This window comes from Pan troglodytes, chromosome 1 (genome assembly GCF_028858775.2).
Source record: "Pan troglodytes isolate AG18354 chromosome 1, NHGRI_mPanTro3-v2.0_pri, whole genome shotgun sequence".
NCBI lineage: Eukaryota > Metazoa > Chordata > Mammalia > Primates > Hominidae > Pan > Pan troglodytes.
Window position 1 is genome coordinate 68,280,393 of NC_072398.2, and position 21,359 is coordinate 68,301,751.

General features: G+C 35.4%; 1 protein-coding gene across 4 annotated transcripts in view; it reads right to left on the reverse strand.

The window, feature by feature from the left end:
- XPR1 (xenotropic and polytropic retrovirus receptor 1) overlaps positions 1-21,359 on the reverse strand; it is a 242,717-nt gene that overhangs the window by 31,478 nt on the left and 189,880 nt on the right. For 3 of the 4 annotated variants that reach the window (XM_524986.9, XM_063795116.1, XM_054656432.2), the window contains 4 exons: positions 20,904-21,094; positions 20,503-20,682; positions 10,798-10,969; positions 9,125-9,319 (listed from right to left, as the gene is read on the reverse strand). In XM_524986.9, coding sequence (XP_524986.2) covers positions 9,125-9,319; positions 10,798-10,969; positions 20,503-20,682; positions 20,904-21,094 — 738 coding nt within the window. The remainder of the gene's footprint in view (positions 1-9,124; positions 9,320-10,797; positions 10,970-20,502; positions 20,683-20,903; positions 21,095-21,359) is intronic. The other variant, XM_016933606.4, reaches the window with a different exon arrangement.

Consider the following 21,359-nt stretch of genomic DNA (forward strand, 5'->3'; position numbering starts at 1 on the left):
TTTTCTCCTTTGGTTTAGTGATATGGTAACATTTAATTTTTAAGGATTCCTAACACTGAATTATTTTTTGCATTACTAAAATATCTTAGTCATGGTATATTATTCTTTTAATATACTGCTCAGTTCTAGCTGCAAACATTTTATTAAGACTTTTTATAATGTTGGTAGGAATGTAAACTAGTATAGCCACTATGGAGAGCAGTATGGAGGTTCCTCAGAAAGCTGCATATAGGAACTACCACGTGATCTAGCAATTCCACTACTTGGCATTTCAGTCCAAAGAAAAGGAAATCAGTATAACAAAGAGAAATCTGCAGTTCCATGTTTACTGCAGCACTATTCACAATAGCCAAGATAAAAAAATCAACATAAGTGTCCAACCACAGATAAATGGATAAAGAAAATGTGGTGTACATACACAATGGCATACTATTCAGCCATAAAAAAGAATGAAATCCTGTAATTCCCAGCAAAACAGATGGAACTGGAGTACATTACATTATGTGAAATAAGCCAGGCACAGAAAGTTAAACACCACATGGTCTCACTTATATGTAGAAGCTAAAAATGTTAATCTCATAGAAGTACAAAGTCCAACAGAGGTTACAAGAAGCTGGGAAGCATAGGGGAGAGAAGGATAGGGAGAGATTTGTTAAAGGATACAAAATTACATCTAGATAGGAGCAATAAGTTCTAGTGTTCTATACCACAGTAGGATGACTACAGTTAACAATAATATACAGTTTCAAATAGCTAGAAGGATAGTGAGTGTTACCAACACAAATGATAAATGTTTGAGATGGATATCCTAATTACTTTGATCTGATCACATATACAGAACATCACTATGTACCCTATAAATATGTATAATTATCTTGTATCAATTTTTAAAAGAATTTTTGTATGTATATTAATAAGTAACATTAGACTACAGCTTTATTGAGTGTGATATTTTTCAGAATTACGCTAGTTTTGTAAAGAGAAATAAGATGCTTTCCTTCTACGTTTCCAAACGGTTTAAATGGCACAAATCATTCCTTGAAGGTTTGAAAGGTTTTACAAAGTTTCACTTGTGAAAACACTGTGGTCTGACACTTTAAAGACAACTTTCCCTATTCCTGCAATAGTTCTTAGTCCATAATTTAGAGTGTCTGCCTTCTTGCATTTATTTTGTTAATTTCTAATTTCCTAAAAATAAATGGTCCATTTTATCTAGACATTTACTCATAATTATTTTAAATTCTTCCACATCTATAATGAAAACCCCTTCCCTAATATTTTGCATGTGAGTTTTTTTCACGCTTTCATCACAGATGGTGGAGAGGATATCAATACCAATTAACACCAGTTATAGTGTATTTACACAACTTAATCTTTATAATAAACTTATGAGGTGGGAATTATTCTCTCAATTTTACTAATTTTAAATCAAAGAAATCTAGTCTTACTTAATTTCATTGATACTTTGGATAGGTATAAGATACGGTTTTCATGAAAATATTCAGAGTGAAGAAACTTTTCGTACACTACACACAATATTTTCTTCACATAGTAAAAAAAAAAAAAAGATGCCACGTAATAGGAAGGAAAATAAAACATCTACCTAAATATCTCATTGATAAGTAGCATTTGTATTTCTACTTGTTCCTCTCCTGTGGGCTCCTCAGGCCTCTCTCTAAATACTTTTTAGTTGCTTCTGAATAATACCCCAGAACATATTTCTTTTAAAGGTAGAATTGTACTAGTTGTAACTATTTTATCCTTACCAGGAATCTTCTCAAACAAAGTAAATATCTCCCAAACAAAGTAGAATGTTGAAGTCTACACAACACATTTCATAGCTGGTATAGAAAAGACTGAATCACTGAAGAAAATTAGGCAGAAACTCTAAGATCTGTTATATAGTCTTCTCACTTATGAATATTAGACTAATTCTGTTTCCTTTCTCAACTGAAAAAGTTGATATTTGAAATTAATTTTTAAATCTGTCATTAAACTTTCTATTGCAGAAAGTAGTATTTCTTACCTAAAGAGCAAAATACTTAGCTCTTCCCAATTTAATCAACTCCTCTGCCAGTAAGAATTTTAAAAGCACCATCTCAGTGAAAGGCACGTTTTCACACTGAGAACTAGAATGTGGGCTTTGGAGTTAGGACTAGGTTAATTTAGCCACTTAATAATTATGTTACCCTGAGAAAGTGACCTGGTGATCCACCTGCCTCAGCCTCCCAAAGTGCTGGGATTACAGGTGTGAGCTACTGTGCCCAGTCAACTATTTCTTTTAAACACCACAGATCCTCTCTCAATTTCTAAGCAATAAAATAGTAGAGACTTTTTAAACTTTAAACTTTTGTACACGAGTGTTACAAATGCAACATAACTTATGTAGAAATGCCAATTACATCTATCAGTTTTAAGAGCAATTAAGAAAACAAAGGTGACTAGAGATAAGACTACCAAAATGGTATTGGGTGTAAGCATATGTGTTCTTTTTTTTTTTTTTAAAGACTTTTCTTTAAGTAACAAAGAAGATGCAAAGGAAATTTATTCAAAGCTATAATTAATATTTTAAAAGCAATTTAAGATGGGATATAATTATAAAACCATTTAAAATTAACAATGCCAAGTAGATAAAAACCACTCAAGAAATATTTGTTGAATTAAAGTAAAATCAATAATCAGGAAAAAAGTCTCATATTTGGCTTTACGGCATCGTCGGTTCTTAAGCAAATATTGCCAAGATAAATTCCAAAATAATTTGCTTATTTTCTGCATTATTAGTTAGGCTAGGAAATTACAGCAGAAATATATCAATTTTGATAGAGTTAAAAATTTGAGCTACTTTAATAGTAAGCCAAGAATGAGAGCATTTATCCAAATCAGTTTTTAAAAATGTGTGTATATCTTTTTTTTTTAAAGTTAATGAAACAAAAATTTCCCTAGAGAATGAAAAACAATTAGTGTTTCTATTATAGCATAAGAAGACTAAAATGTGGACATTTTGGCATAACAGTCTATTATTCAGGGTAGACAGAGGGTAATAAACTGGTCATACCCCAGGGAGGAAGCACTTCAGGACTATGTGTGCTCACTCAAACAATGATAGGCACTGAAGGCCCTGAGCTACTACTGAGGAATCCTCATTAGGGCGCACAGCAGCCCTTAGAGAAAGTTAAACAAGAAGGGATCTAGAAAGATCTGGGCATTGGAAAACAACCACACAGACATAAATGAACTCTTAATTGTGCCGAGAATACCTCTTTGTTCCAAGTATTTTATAAAGTCTAGTAGCAAATGCTTTTTAGCAAACACTAACAAAAAGTCTAAAGTAAAATACAAAATCAAAGAGTAACAAAGAGCTAACTAAATCACTAAAAATTTACAAATATTTTAAATGAAAAATAGAAAATCTAATGAAATGCTCTCCCTCAACAACCACTTAGAAAGAACAACATAATGGCCTTTTCTATTATTGTACCTCCCACAGGCTTTTCTTTGCCAAAGCCAAGAAACCTCAAGGACACACAAAAACCATTTAAAACACGTTTGTGCCTCCTCCAATCCCAATTCCAACAAAACACTTGTAGGCCTATTGCCTTCAAATTTAGCCATGTAATGAAATGTGAATTCTTAAAATATGGAGACTGGCTACTAGCTAAATTCCTTTGTTTCTAAAATCAATGATAGAAAAAATATACTGAAATATTTCAAACGTGTTTTCCTTTTTAATATAAGTGAGTGCTAGCTGCAATATTATCATCCTTAATTTCCCTCAAATGGGCTGCCTAAACCTCCAACCTCCTCCCTTACTTTCCAAAAAATGATTCTAGACACACAGTTAACTCTTACATCTCAATTTTTACAAATCATGCAGCAAAACATGAGACACTCTGAAACAATCTTGAAAATGCCCCTAATATTATGCTGTTGCTATGGTAACTCTTGCAGGCTAGTTCTTTGAAAAGACTCAGATCTCTGAATCCAAACAAGGTTACCTTACTGTCTTTTACTCCTTGCCCCTCTAAAATTTATCCTTTGTAACAGTACACATACATTTCATAGAAAAGTATCTACCCAATTAATCATACTGAATCTTTTCTTTTGGCTTAATGATTATTTCTAAAGTCCATGTTTTCTAGTGCCTTTTCTCTTGGAATATTATCCAAGAAAATAACAGAAATCAAATTCCACTTATTTGATGTTTTTATTTTTCCCATTTCCCATGTTCTTTAACAAATTCTACTTCTGATCAATATTCAATGTCAAATTTTCTGTCAATGGTTCCTCTGAGTTGTCTTTTCAATCTTTTTCCCTCGATTTTAAGCTTTTTGGTTAAAAATTTTAGTGATATGAATATTTAACATGTAGCAACTATGAGTTTTTTTTTATTTACCAATATGATTAAGATATATAACCAATGGTCCATCTAAAAAGTGTTTTTGTTTCTGGTTTTTAAAAAACTTTGACAGTGAGTACTGAATAGTGTTCGGTGAGTAAGTAGCTATGTTACTTGGGCAAAAAGCCAAACACATTTCTAATCGATACTTGCCCTGTGCAAGTCCCCTGGCCAAGACAATCATTAAGGGTTTCTCTTTAAAAGGCTGTAAAGGAAGACACACATATAGCAGCTCTAGTCAGCAAAGAAAATATTTCATTTTATCATAAATTCCCTTTACGTAGCATGTTAAGAGTCTAAGGGGATTTCATGTGCACTCTATTATTTACTCCTTAAAACAAACCTGTGAAACAAACAGAATAGGTACCATTATCTCCACTTTAAAGATGTCGCTTTGTCTGAAAAAAAAAAAAAAATCCCTAGGCTGAAGAATAGAACTGAGAACTACTACACCTCCACCACTCACAAATTACATGGCCTTGAGCAAGGCACATAACAGGGTAACTAGAATCCTCCTTAACTTAATATAAACAATAGGATACAGCTTAGATGTTACCTCCAGAAGTCTTCCTCCCATCCTGAGGCCTAGGAGACTGAGTTAGAGACCTGTGCTGGGGGTTCTTTCGGTACCCTGCTTATCTCTTTATACTCTATTTTTATGCCTTTAAAAAAAAACTGTGGTAAAAACAAATAAAATTTACCATTTTAGCCATGTCTAAAACAGTACACTTAACAATAGTATTAAGAACCAATTAATGCCTTTTTACTTTGTCTATTCCCCCACTAGATTATAAATCATTAAGGGCAAGAATTGTGTTGTGTTTTGTTGCTATTTTTTTTAGTGCTTAGCACGGCATGCTACATAAAATATTCTTAGTAAGTACTTGCTGAATGTATGCCTGCTCTGCCTCCCTGTCTACCTATCTACCTGGTCATGCATCTAACTCAGAACTAGAATGAAGGAACGAGGTGCTTACACATGGACATATATACATATATATATATTTCAATTTTTTCCTCTCTGTTTTAAGTTTTTTAGTTAAAAATTTAAGTGATATGAATATTTAACATGTAACTATGAGGTTTTTTTTTATTTTAGCAATATGATTAAGATATATAACCAACGGTCCATCTAAAAAATATTTTTGTTTCTGGTTTTTAAAAAACTTTTACTGTGGGCAAAAAATTTTGTCCAGTTTTTATATATATATATATATATATACACACACACACACACACACACACACAAATATGTTAACCTGAAGTCAAAATTTTTTCCACTTGTCTGACTGATTTCCCAATTAGGGTATGAAGAGGATCAGAGTATGCCACCCCAAATATGCCACTTTGGCATAAGGATTATTTTGAGCTGAAGGTAACTAAGAAACCCTCAGATGAAGGGAAATATATCTGCCCTCCCTCTTTTTGTCTAAAAGCAGGGCATAAATTCCTTTTGTAAATGTAATATAAATTTTCATTTCTAAAGGTGACGCTGTCACTCCCATACTAGGAAGAGGAGGGCAACACTTCTTTACCAGAGATGACGCTTATCAATGGAGAAGACACCAACTTTGGTATGCATAACAAACCTTACTAAATAATCCTTTTCTTTCATTAGAATCCCCATATATTTACCTTTTCACAATTTACCATCCAGAAGCCCAACCCCCTACCTTTGTCTAAACTTACTTTTTCACAATTTATCATTCTTTGTAAAAATGGTATATAAGCCCCCCTCCAACCCCTAGTCTAAACACTTCTTTTGGGTCTTCCTTTCTATGAAGACCTCTGTGTATATAACAAACTGTTTCTTTTATTAATCTATCTGTTGTCAATTTCATTTGCAGGCCCCAATTACTTAAGAGGGTAGAGGAGTAAGTTTTTCCTCACCTACAGGTATATTGCAGATATTTTCCATAGCTCAGATGAGTGTAATCTGAAGTTCCAGATTTTTTGCAAAAGCACATTTAAAGAATATGATAAAATTACTTCATCATAAAATATTGCACTGGTAAATGTGTACTGAAATTAACAATATTTTTATTTTCCTAACAATTATTTGCATATGTTGCATTAGACAAAGAGCTTCTAAAATTAATAATCATACAATGGTCTACTGTCTAGGTTAGAAAGTTAATGACTCCAATGGCTGGTTATCAAATCCTTTTTCATTCAGTTCATGTTCAATTATTTGCTTTATTTATTTTCAACTCTTTGCTTTCAACCAAGAAAATTTCATTACTAAAAATATTTATTGATGACAGATCACTATACCATTTTTTGAACAAATAACTCAGAATTGGGTAAATAACCCATAAATAACTCACTGAACTCATAAAACTGTGGGATACTGCAACAACGAAACTCCTATTCTCATCTGCATAGCCACAAGATTTCTGAGTTTACTTATATAAAAACTGAAAAAGGAAATAGTAATAACATAAATTTATCTCATTAAGAAATGTTTATCTGCAACAATTACTTATAAAAATTAAATGTGTAATACATTTGTAATGTTGCTTTGATCAACTGTAGGTAATAATCAGGGTAATGGTAATTACAACCCAGAATAGAAAACAAATTAATCTCTTAGTGACAGAAATAATTTAATTTCAATTTACATGTTTATGTAGCAGACAAGTCATTAAAACAAAAATATATTACATTAAAATAAAGATACATTATAGTTCAACAGCAAAGAGATGGAAATTTTCTGACTATTGCACAATAGAAATATTTAGCAGTTTTATTTTAAAATGTGAACATTTAAAATACACTTAAACGGTATCTTTTGTAATTATTTAAACTTAAGATGAAAAATTTCAGTTGTAAACTTAAAAATGTCCGAAAGGTAATACGGTTTATAAAATTCTTTCAAGAAGTACGTGAGTAAGAAATGTCTTAAGCCCACAATACTATCTAAACTGTTACTTTTTTAGGTTTTTAGATTTGTTTTAGATTTGGACTGTTCACAGATTTGAGGAATTTGGATTTTCAGCTTTTTACTGAATGCTATCAGTATACAGTTGACCCTTGAACAATATGGGTTTGAACTTCATAGGTCCACTTAACATATGAATTTTCTTCTGCCTCTACTACCCATGAAATAGCAAGACCAACCCCTCCTCTTCCTCCTCCTCCTCAGCCTACACAATGTGAAGATGACATAGATGACCTTCATGATAATCCACTTCCACTTAATGAACAGGAAAGATATTTTCTCTTCCTTATGATGTTCTTAATAAGATTTTATTTTCTCTAGCTTACTTGATTATAAGAGTACAGTATATATAATACATATGACATACCAAATATGTGTTAATAGACCATTTACTTTATCAGTACGGCTTCCAGTCAATGGTAACTATTAGTAGTGCTTTTGGGAGTTAAGAGTTATCTGTGGATTTTCAACTGTGTGCGAGGTTGGTGCCCCTAATCTCCAAGCTGTTCAGGCGTCAACTGCAGTTAAAGGTATATTATGTTCTAAAATATTCGACCAAAAAACAGTACTCATTTTTACCTGGGATGGAAGTAAAGGGTTCTTTATAACTTAGTAAATGGAGTCATAAATATCATGTATTAAATCAGTTGCCCAATTTATAAATTCTCTAGTAACAACCTCCTGAATTATGATATATGCCTGGACTTAACAACAGCATTCCACAGTATGAGTTAAAATTATGGGAACTTTGGGGATGTGTTTCCTTCACTGACATACTTAAATTATATCATTTAACAAGAATGCCTACATGGTGGTAAAATTATTGGCTATATTTATCAATCCTACTCCAACCACAGAATCTACTGCAAAAAGTGGAATTATATTATAAATATCATCTGCTGCATCAAATCTCAAGGTTTATTGAAGCAATGTTCTGATCTTTTATGACCGTTAGACACACTTTAGATTAACAGCAATTTTGTAGCACTGGCCAAAGCTCCTAAAATATAGTCTCTCAATTAAGAAAAAAAAAATCACTGAAAAAAATTTTGCAAAGTATTTAAAAATAACTATTAATTTCAATTAGTAACATCTCTTTACAACCTACAGATGAGAAAGTGCAGCATCTAAGGTGTTGGTTGATGTTGACTTAAAAAGACAAAGATGTAATGCATTTTACTAAAAGGAAGTGAGATTGTTGACTGACAGTTCTTGGAAAAAGGTGAAAAATTCAAAAGGAGTGGCTGCATGTGGCTCAGAACTTAAAAGCCTTTTCTCTTCTCAACAGAAGAGCAGTCTCAAGTAATAATAGGTTGCCATGGAGATGAGAAACTAGAGGAATCAGAGAACTCAATTTGCAGTTAAATGGGCTGGAAACAATTCTTACTACTTGGTGAAGGAAAGCGATTAAAAATATACTTGATTGCCACAGGGAATTTTTTTTCACCAAGACATTTCCCAACCTCATTAATGAACAAGGAAGTCTAAAAACAAATGGAAACCCAAGATATCCATAGATTGAACCCATTAAACATAATTCAGAATTTTAAACATTATCACAAATTATTATTCTGGGTGACTGTGCTTCTTTTCAATGGTACTTTATCAGTAGATACTGGAATGAGACTAAAACTGCATTCAAGAACAAACTGATATAACTGAAGGAACTGAAATTTCAGTGGAAAAAAAAGAGCGTGACAAATGGAAAAGTAGCCAGAGTAAGAAATAGAGTCAGGTAGTAAAAATCCAGGTTTAAAAAAATCTCTTCATAGTAAATCACAGAATACCTTTGTGAGTGCTGTAAAGGGCTGCAAACGTCACCATGAAGAAAGTTGTGGAGTATTTGCCAGCATTAACTAAGTGAGGAAAGGCCCTTTTTGTGTCTCGATATCGGCGCAGGCACTGGATGAAGCGAAGCCAAGCAGGAATGCACTGAACAATGGCCCGCACACCATATGTATATTTGTGGCAAATTCCTGATTCTGTGAAGATTTCAAAGAAGAAAAATTACCATTGAAAAAAAGTAACTTGTTCACATCATTTAGCCATATAGCGTAGCTAATACCAAGTCTAAAAAAGCAAAAAACCTTCAGAATCACTTTCTTCTTTGCAACTATTATATTCTCAAGCTTTTCTTTTTTTTTTTTTGAGACTGAGTCTCGCTCTGTGGTCCAGGCTGGAGTGCAGTGGCACAATCTCAGCTCACTGCAACCTCTGCCTCCCGGTTCCAGGGATTCTCTCATCTCAGCCTTTTGAGTAGCTGGGATTACAGGTGCATACCACCACACCCAGCTAATTTTGTATTTTTAGTAGACATGGGGTTTCGCCATGTTGCCCAGGCTGTTCTCAAACTTCTGACCTCAAGTTATCTGCCCACCTCAGCCTTCTACACTGCTAGGATTACAGGTGTGAGCCACTGCACCCAGTCTATTCTCAAGCTTTTTAGTGATAGATAAGTCAAGGAGAGAAGGTAAAATATGTTGTGGGGGAACTAGTGGGGAAATTTGCTCTCTCAGATTTATGGATATCTGTCCAGGAATCACTTTCTTTGGAGTGTGATAAAACTGTAAGAAAATTAGAAGATGAGTATACTAATAGAAGGAGGAAAAAACGGGTTGGCTCTGTAATTTGAAACATCTGGAAAACCTACAAGTATCACCAGTGATTCTAGACAATTTTGTGAATTCCAAACCACCACAACACAAGACACCCAAGAGCACATTCTCTTGTACACCCACCTCCCCTCTTTTTTTAAACCAAGAACAAACTGTGTGTTTAAATAAGAATGGAGTTGGTAAATCAACTTTTCCTTGAATTCTGAAATTCAGAATTGAGTGTGATCAACCTACAACAGAACTGTGATCCACTGGCAATCAATAAGAATGTGTCAGCATTGGCTTCATCAACTTTCGTTAGTCACATGTTACATATTCTATCTAAATGAGATCTTTGTCATGAAGGCAAAATTCCTTAATAACTTGAACTGCTGGCATAAACTAAGGGGGGGGGTGCGAAAACGGCCAGAAGAAAAATAACATCCCAAGTAAGAATTAAAAAGCAATCTGTAGTTACTCTCAAAGCACTTGATCTATTTCTAAATAATTAGTATTTCTGATCACTGGTATCTATGTTACATTATACAGCAATAGTGAGACAACAAATTGCTGGCATGAAAGCACTTGCAATATAACTACCAATGTGCTAGAAGAAAGTTTTAGAATTCTTTAAGTGTAAGTTGTAAATATCTTGGCAAATGGACAGACAAAATCCTAATGCATAATTTAAAAGCCAAATTATACCAGATAAGGAGACTGCTAACAGAATGCCAAGTACATTAAATTAAGTTTATAATATTATTGGGTAAGTTTTCATCATGACCTTAACTTTCTCATTTATCCTTCCCAATATATCTTGGTTTACACCAGCGATTTAGTAGTATAGATGCAAATTCATACCCTACCTTCTGAATTATTTGGCAACAGGCCCTTACTTTCATCCCATTTGAGCTCCAAACTGTAGAAGCAGATCATATATTCCAGGTCCATCAGTATCACTGACAGGCTGTTCAGCTGATCCGCCAGCCAGAAATCAGCAAAGCCTACCTTATGGAAGGGGGCTGTAAATACTCGAAACTGAGAGAAAGAAAAAAAAAAATCAGAAAAAATAGAAACAAGAAAAGTCGTATTAAACATCTCCATTTCATGTCTGACCATTCAGCATGATTACTTTAGTTGATAAAATGGAAACCAAAGAACCAATCATAAATACAGAGACCTGGCAACAGTGGCTAGGTTGAAAATTAGCAGTGAAAGGAATGAGCTGAATGGATAACTAAGAAAGGAAGTAAAGGAGGAAAAAAAGCAGGAATAACTATAGTTAGAAAACAGTATGGATGCTGCTAATTCTTTGCAAAAATCCAAATATTGTTAAGGGATCAGGGAGATGCCACTACCCCCTGATTTTTCATCTAAAAATATACATGTTTATGTAAACAAATCTTTCCATATTCATAGTGACTTTTCAAGTATTTGAGCCTAAAGATTTTGATCTCAAATTTTTATACCTAAATTGTTCACAATTATTACATACATGTCAGCCATTAACTAAAGTTGTACTTTAAAAATTTATTACAGGGCTGGGTGTGGTGACTCACACCTGTAATCCCAGCACTTTGGGAGGCCAAGGTGGGTGGATCATGAGGTCAGGAGTTCGAGACCAGCCTGGCCAACATGGTGAAACCGTCTCTATTAAAATACAAAAAATTAGCCGGGCATGGTAGTGGCCACCTGTAGTCCCAGCTACTTGGGAGGCTGAGACAAGAGAATTGCCTGAACCTGGGAGGCAGAGGTTGCACTGAGCCGAGATCATGCCACTGCACTCCAGCCTGGGGACAGAGCAAGGCTCCATCTCAAAAAAAAAAAAATTATTACAATACGTACATTTCTAAGTCAAACACTTGTGACTTTTGCTTTAATTCTATGAACGTTCCTACTCCTTGATATTTGTATTCTTTTTTTCTCTAGAGTGGAGGTGTAATTATATGGTATTTCTGAACTGAAATACAGATAAATGATTCTAAAAGTCACAGTTAAGGAGAATAATGTTTCTTTGATCATAAAGAACTGATTAGTAATTCTTGTCTATATTTTCGAGATAGCATATGACAAATGTTTATAATTCATCTAAAAAAGATGAGAACAGATTAAAGACTGTACTGTTTTGGATTTGGAGTGAAATATTTTAATTTTTAAATGCAGTTAAAAATTATAATGTATTCATATTTGTACTTTCTGTTGAAATGCATGCCTGAAGAATTGTTTAGCTTTTGTGTTTATTCTTGATGAAAAGCTTTGTTCTTGTTTTTAAGTTTGCACTCAAATCTTAAGAAATAAATTCACCCCTTTACCATTATGTAATGCCCTTCTTTGTCTCTTTTGATCTTTGTTGGTCTGAAGTCTGTTTTATCAGAGACTAGGATTGCAACCCCTGTTTTTTTTTTTTTTTTTTTTTTTGCTTTACATTTGCTTGGTAAATCTTCTTCCAGCCCTTTATTTTGAGCCTATGTGTGTCTTTGCATGTGAGATGGGTCTCTTGAAAACAGCACACCAATGGGTCTTGACTCTTTATCCAATTTGCCAGTTTATGTCTTTTAATTAGGGCATTTAGCCTGTTCACATTTAAGGTTAATATTGTTATGTGTGAATTTGATGCTGTCATTATGACACTAGCTAGTTATTTTGCCCATTAATTGATGCAGTTTCTTCATAATTGTCGATGGTCTTTACATTTTGGTATGTTTTTGCAGTGGCTGGTACCAGTTGTTTCTTTCCATGTTTAGTGCTTCCAATAACAGACAAACAGAGAGCCAAATCATGAGTGAACTCCCACTCACAATTGCTACAAAGAGAATAAAATACCTAGGAATACAACTTACAAGGGATGTGAAGGACCTCTTCAAAGAGAACTACGAACCACTGCTCAAGGAAATGAGAGGATACAAACAAATGGGAAAACACTCATGCTCATGGATAGGAAGAATCAATATTGTGAAAATGCCATACTGCCCAAAGTAATTTATAGATTCAATGCTATCCCTATCAAACTGCCATTGATTTTCTTCACAGAATTATAAAAAACTACTTCAAACTTCGTATGGAACCAAAAAAGAGCCCACATAGCCAAGACAATCCTAAGCAAAAAGAACAAAGCTGGAGGCATCATGCTACCTGACTTCAAACTATACTACAAGGCTACAGTAACCAAAACAGCATGTATTGGAGCAGAACAGAGGCCTCAGAAATTACACCACACCGTCCACAACCATCTGATCTTTGATGAACCTGACAAAAACAGGCAATGGGGAAAGGATTCTCTATTTAATAAATGGTGTTGGAAAAACTGGGTAGCCTATGCGGAAAGCTGAAACTGGATCCCTTCCTTACACCTTATACAAAAATTAACTCAAGATGGATTAAAGATTTAAACATAAGACCTAAAACCATAAAAACCCTAGAAGAAAATCTAGGCAATACCATTCAAGACACAGGCATGAGCAAAGACTTCATGACTGAAACACCAAAAGCAATGGCAACAAAAGCCAAAATTGACAAATGGGATCTAATTAAATTAAAGAGCTTCTGCACAGCAAAAGAAGCTATCAGCAGAGTGAACAGGCAACCTATAGAACGGGAGAAAATTTTTGCAATCTATCCATCTGATGAAGGGCTAATATCCAGAATCTACAAAGAACTTAAACAAATTTACAAGAAAAAAAAAACCATCAAAAAGTGGGTGAAGGATATGAACAGACATTTCTCAAAAGAAGACATTTATGCAGCCAACACACATATGAAAGAATGCTCATCATTACTGGTCATTACTGAAATGCAAATCAAAACCACAATGAGATACCATCTCACACCAGTTAGAATGGTGATCATTAAAAAGTCAGGAAACAACCGATGCTGGAGAGGATGTGGAGAAACACTAATGCTTTTACACTGTTGGTGGGAGTATAAATTAGTTCAACCATTGTGGAATACAGTGTGGTGATTCCTCAAGGATCTAGAACCAGAAATACCATTTGAACCAGCAATCCCACTACTGGGTATATACCCAAAGGATTATAAATCATGCTACTATAAAGACACATGCACATGTATGTTTACTGTGGCACTGTTCACAATAGCAAAGATTTGGAACCAACCCAAACGCCCAACAATGATAGACTGGATAAAGAAAATATGGCACATATACACCATGGAATACTATGCAGCCATAAAAAAGGATGAGTTCATGTCCTTTGCAGGGACATGGATGAAGCTGGAAAGCATCATTCTCAGCAAACTAACACATGAACACAAAACCAAACACCGCATGTTCTCACTCGTAAGTGGGAGTTGAGCAATGAGAACATATGGACATGGGGAGGGGAACATCACACACCGGGGCATATTGGGGGGTGGGGGGCAGGGGGAGGGATAACATTAGGAGAAATACCTAATGTAGATGATGGGCTGATGGGTGCTGCAAACCACCATGGCACATGTATACCTATGTAACAAACCTGCATGTTCTGCACATGTACCCCAGAACTTAAAGTATATATATAAAAAAAAAGAAATTCACCCATGTTATCAAAAAAAAAAAAAGAAAAAGAAAAGAAAATAGAAAGCAAAGAGGTGGGAAGAGTTGAATTTGAAAGCACAGAGCAGCAAAAGATAGAAGCACTGAGAGGCTCTAAAGTTAGGAAGTTTTGCTGGAGAGGCAAGTGCTATAATTTCTAGACTGTTCTCCATCTTAGCTAACTGAATACAAAACTCTTATTTGCTTAAGAGGATAAGTAGGAAAGGATGGTACTCCATCTGAGGCATGCCTCATTCTCTAACCAAAGCCACTTTCTTTTCACTAATGACATGGTAATGACTGTGTACATCTTGAAATTATACCACAAAAATCAGCCCTCTTCCCACTGTTCTGAACACATGATAAATGTATTAAATATATTGGGCAGTAACTCATGCAGTGTATTTTCTTCAAGGCTTATGCAAGCATTAACTCATCTTCATAACAATTCCATGAGCTAGGAACTATTCATATCCCCATTTTACAGAAGACCGACACAGACTCTTCCTAACATATTCTGTGGAAGCCTGTTTATCACTACAAAGGGAAATCTTGGCATTGCAGAGAAGGGAAGTAGGTACCAATGCAATTACCAGAAATAGGCTCAAATTGTGCAGATTGTCTTGATAAGCGTTGTGTGAAGTGAAGATGGGATGAAGGAAGCCTTAATCCTCATCCTAAAGGACCCCTTTTAATCTTATACAGTAGGAAATGTGACTCCTGAAAGAAGAAATTCTGAGTAAGTAGAAGTTTTGAGAAAATGAATCTAATCTCTAGCTCTGGTGATCTAGTTATATTCATTTCATAGACATATTCTACTTGGGAATCTGTAACTCTCTTCTCAGACTTGGCCGGATCTGTCTTCTCTTTCTCTAAATATTTATTTTTATTACGTCAGGGAGATAAATGGTCACATTATGACTCAATCCTGGATGTCAACTACCTATGACGGGTACTTTCTTGGAGCTTTGGAAGCTAGACCAGGTGTCTGTGGGACATCATACAGGCTTTGAGACATTATTTTCTGGTGCTGATATACTTTCATTCCATGGCTCAGTCTCTTAACCACTCTCATAATCTTTCCATGAGTCCAACAAACCAGAGAGACAATCTATACCATTTGCAACCATAAGCGCCCGATAAAGCAAACTTTTTGTGAGGAAGAGGGGGACTGTAGGATGGTAGTCATCTATGCACGAAGAAGTTCTGGCACCAGTTTTTGTAATATTTTAAGAAACTCTGGGGTGCAGAATGGACTTAAAGGATTCAAAGTGACAGAAATATAGAATAATTTAGGATATAACACCAAAAGATCAGGAAGTCTAAATCCATCTCTAATCATGAACTATTATGAAACTGGTAGCCTAGGACAAATTTCTTTATAACTGACATGAGACAGACTATCATTACTCTCATACTCTGCCAACCCCATCCTCAAAACCTGGCTAATTCAGAAAATCTCCATAAGAGCAGAAGAGGGAGATAATGCATTAAATAAGGAAAAAAGGGATGGTGGGATGGGACTGAAAAAGGATAGGAGTGACATGAAAATTTAAAAAAAAAACTGGGAAGAAGGGAAAATTTACAAAAAGAGAAAATGAAAAAAGGAAGAAAGAAGGGAGTAGTAAATGTTATATAATACAACCAATGAAGGGAAGAATATAATTACAGTCATTCATGTATTTAACAAAGACTTATCAAGTATTTATTAAATGTCAGGCACTGCGGCTTACAGGCCTTAATGATCCACAGTCTAGTTGGGCAAATAAATACATAAAGGTATAATTATAGCACCATATTATAGAGATACACACAAAATACCCTGGAAATACAGAGAAAAGAAGAAGTCACTCTGTCAGAGGCCGGGTGAGAGGGAGAGCATAAACATCATACTCAACTCACTGACATTTACACACAGTCAAATTCATTCTAGATTTATCTGATATCGCCTTCTGAGAGAGAATTCTGTAACTCACTCCTCCTTCTCTTCTTAATCTGGATAAGGCCTTTCAACTTCTCCACTTCTACCCTGTGATTTTGATTAAAGTGACAATTCCTAGAGTAACAGTATTATGAAAGCCAGAGACAATTCTGGATAGCTGATATTTTACCACCTACACAAAAAAGCCACTAAGTTATTACAAAGAACATGTTAACATCCTCTTTTAAGTTAATACTGATAAATAGCTAAGAAGATGAAGTTTTAATTTCTACTTTTCATGGAGTGCAGTGGTACAATTTCAGCTCATTGCAACCTCAACCTGCTGGACTCAAGCGATCCTCCTCCCTCAGCCTCCCAAGTAACTGGGGCTACAGATGCGTGCCACCATGCCCCACTAATTTTTCATTTTTTGTAGAGAAAGGGTTTTGCCACGTTGCTCAGGCTGGTCTCGAACTCCTGGGCTTAAGCGATCCTCCCACCTCCCCCTCTCAAAGTGCTAGGATTACAGGCATGAGCTACTGTGCCTGGCCTCAAATTTGATTTTTATATTCTACTAGTTTGATCCACTAGATCAAAGTTAAACATCTAACATAAGTGACTAATAGGGCTAAGTGTTAAATGTTAGTGTTTAAGAGTACAGATTATAAACGACTGCCTGGGTTCATAACTCATCTTCATCACTTCACCGGCTATGTGACCTTAGGCAAGTTAATTAACTTCTCTGAATGTAGGTTTCTTCATTTATAAAATAGGGATTAATAGCAGCTCCAACTTGTGGGTTATTTTTAAAATTAAAATACATAAAGTAGTTACTAAATGACAACACCTCTCTATTCTTATAATAGAAATGTGTAAAATTTTTACTATAGAACTAAAGAGACTGTTGGTAAAAACTGATGTCTAAATTATATAACAAAGGACTATAATTTAAAATTTTTAATTAGCTTACTTTTAATATAGTGAGTTAAAATTTATATTTTTGTTTAGAAAATCTGAGGCACTGTTTATGCTACCTAATTAGATTTCTGATTGAGGTAAATATAGATTTAAGGAGAGAAAGTATAACCTAATGGATGTAAATAATCTATACTAATTTGACATACAATATTCATATCAAAATAAATCAATTTCTTATAAATTTTTTTAGCTTTGTTTTTAGGAGCATAGCACATATCAATTCCATAGATTCCAATATAAATATGGATATAAATGGTACCCAGTGCCTACCATTATGACCTATGTGCTTTTCTCACTAAAAATTAAAGAAAAGGATGGGCGTGGTGGCTCACACTTGTAATCCCAGCACTTTGGGAGGCAAGGCAGGCAGCTGACTTGAGCCCAGGAATTCGAGACCAGCTGGGCAACATGGCAAAACCCCATCTCTACCAAAAATACAAAAAATTGGCCAAGCACGTTGGCACACACCTGTGGTCCTAACTACTGGAGAGGTTGAGGTGGGAGGATCACTTGAACCTGGGAGGTGGAGGTTGCAGTGAGCTGAGATCATGCCACTGCACTTCAGCCTGGGCAATAGAGCCAGACCCTGTCTCAAAAAAAAAAAAATTAAAGAAAAAAAGAAAGAAATGTACTTTTACTTTAGGATGAAGCTTTTAAAAAGCGGTATCAGAAAAACATAACTAGAGTGGACACATTCTTGTTAATTCACTAGGAATCAGTCTAAGGGTAAGTTTTCCCAGTGAGATTTAAATTAAAATAAGTCAGCAGGTCAATTAATACTAAAATTATCTACAAATGGTAACATTGTTGTGTTTATAACAGTTACTACAAAAACAACAAACCACAAATATAGAAGGAAATTATTCCTTCTATATTTCAGTGTATCTGATAGTACATTTTATTATTCTATTACTGCTTATACCATTGTCAACCTATTCCATCAACAAGTCCTCATTTATTAGCAAAAACACAGCAGATGCACAAATAAATATCTACTCAATGGGCAATCATTCTGCTAATAGGAGTAACTAGTCATGCATGAATCACAGCTTGCTATTTAAACAAAGGATACACTGGGGAAATGCTCACTTAGCACACAATGTACACAACTATATTATCCTGTTACTGTAATTATGTAATCATAGTAAAACTTGAGTTTTCTGAATCTTCCAAAGTCTCATTTAAAAATAATTTTATGGCCAGGCACAGTGGCTCATGCCTGTAATCCCAGCACTTTGGGAGGCCAAGGCGGGAGGAACACTTGAAGCCAGGAGGTTTGAGACAAGCCTGGGCAACAAAGGAGACCCCCTTTTTTTTTTTTTTTTTTTTTGAGAAGGAGTCTCACTCTGTCGTCCAGGCTGGAGTGCAGCAGCACCATCTTGGCTCACTGCAACTTCCACTTCCTGGGTTCAAGCGATTTTCCTGCCTCAGCCTCCTGAGTAGCTGGGATTACAGGCACGTGCCACCTCACTCGGCTAATTTTTATATTTTTGGTAGAGATGGGGTTTTGCCATGTTAGCCAGGCTGGTCTTGAACTCCGGACTTCAGGTGATCCACCCACCTTGGCCTCCCAAAGTGCTGGGACAACAGGCGTGAGCCACTGCACCTGGTTCTACAGTTTTTCTTAATAGAAAGCCATATTTTGTGTCTTCAGATTAAAAAAAAAATTGTTATGTTTGGCTAAGAACAAAAAAATCTTTGCTAACATAAGGGGCATACAAAAGAAAAACAATAGGAACTGCAGTTTTCAAGGAAGTATACTTATAAAAGTGAAAAAGAGGTGAGAAAATAGAGCAATTCTGAAAGTTTTTATAGAGATTGGTCAATTTAATCACTAATCTTTATTGTTAGCTATAATTCATAACCTAAGAAATAATCATATGAAAGTTTTCTCAATTGATTTACTTTCTTTGTTTCTTTCTTTGTTTTTTCCTTTAGAGACAGGGTCTCAGTCTGTTGCCCAGGCTGGGAGTGTAGCGGCACTAACATGGTTCACTGCAGCTTTGACGTTCCTGGCTCAAGCAATCCTCTCACCTGAGCGTCACAAGTATCTGGGACTACAGGTGTGCACCATCACACCCAGCTAATTTTTTAATTTTTGTAAACAGGGTTTACACCATGTTGCCCAGGCTGGTCTGAAACTCCTGGGCTCAAGGGATCCACTCACCTCAGCCTCCCGAATACTGGGATTATAGGCATGAGCGACTGTACCTGGCCTCAAATGATTTTCAAAAAGAGCTGGCTCAATTTACAAGTAAACAGAAGTCCCCTTCCGGAGTTATCTTTACAGAAGAAAGCTTTACAGTTTTGCAGGAAATTTTATTTCACTGCTGAGGCTAAATGATTTTGAGATCATTAAGAGACAGGTAAAGTGGAAGAAAAAAAGAACTTATTATAAACAAGAATCAAAGTCAATTTTTCTTTTTCTTTTTTTTGAGATGGAGTTTTGCTCTTGTTGCCCAGGCTGGAATGCAATGGCACAATCGCGGCTCACTGCAACTTCCACCTCTGGGGTTCTAGCGATTCTCCTGCCTCAGCCTCCCTAGTAGCTAGGATTACAGGCATGGGCCACCACCCCCAGCTAATTTTGTATTTTTAGTAGAGACGGGGTTTCACCATGTTGGTCAGGCTGGTCTCAAACTCCTGACCTCAGATGATCCACCCGCCTTGGCTTCCTAAAGTGCTAGGATTACAGGCGTGAGCCACCGCGCCCAGCCCAAAGTCAATTTTTCAAATTAAACTTGATAATCTGGTAAGATATTCCTACTGCTTTTAGAGAACAAATCTTTCCTAAAATAAAATGTTCGGTTGATACTCACATCAACTTAACAGGAAAATAATTCTTTTACCACATTTTTTTTGGGGAAGGAAACTTACAAAGTTCTACATCTTATCACAGCTAGTTAAACGAAGTAAAAAATGTTTATAATTTACAAAATCATCTCAATATTTGGCCACCTGATACTCGATCTCAGGAGGAAAATACACGTGAGTGCTTTTTCCCAGGGCCTCCACTCACATAAACTATAATGTGAAACATGGCCTCTGCAGTTGTACAACCTAGCAGCCTTGGTTTTATCTTAGAGGAAGTCAATAACCAATATGCCACTCTAAAAGTGGTACACAAGTTTCTGGACTTACCAGCAGTTTAAGCAGCCAAAACCGGGATTTATAGTAGAAAGTTTTGGTGGGGTTGATAAGGAAGAAAACCATAAATCCATAAAGGGCAAGTGGATACACATATGTGGGGATGACACTAATTGGAGCAAAGAAGCATGCCAGAAGGCTCAGGCACCACAATATCCCGAGGAATCCAGCAATCTAGTAAAGGATGGGGAAGACAGAAAGATAGAGAAAAATTGTTATTTTTACTTTTACCATTACTTAAAATATCTTTAATAAAACAAAAGTAAGAAACATGATTAGTTATTAAGCTAATAATCCTCTTCAAGTAGAGGATGGATTTAAGTACCCACTAAACCAGATAGCTATATAGCTAATGCAAACTATATTCATGAGGTGTTATGTCTTGCTTTGATTACCTCAAAGAGATGTTGATGAGACAAATTGCTTCTCGGATTAAGTTCAAAGATGAGTACATGGTTTACTCCAGCCTGTCTCCAACCATACGTGTTGATGCCCAGTAGAAAAAGGAATTCAATCAGAAGAAAGCCACCCCGATAGATTCTTATCAAGGGCCATATACTTCTATCTGTTTCAAGTTTAAATACAGCTGAAAGAATATTAATATATTGGTTAGTTATAAAATTCATAACATCCCTTGAATTAATAATCTTTTGTCTTCATTCTCAATGATATAGCCCTGGCATAGAAATTTTTCATAAATAAAACCTAAACCTAGATTATCTATCTATCTATCTATCTATCTATCTATCTATCTATCTATTTATTTTTTTGAGACAGTCTCACTCTGTTGCCAGGCTGGAGTGCAATGGCGCGATCTCGGCTCACTGCAACCTCCGACTCCCTGGTTCAAG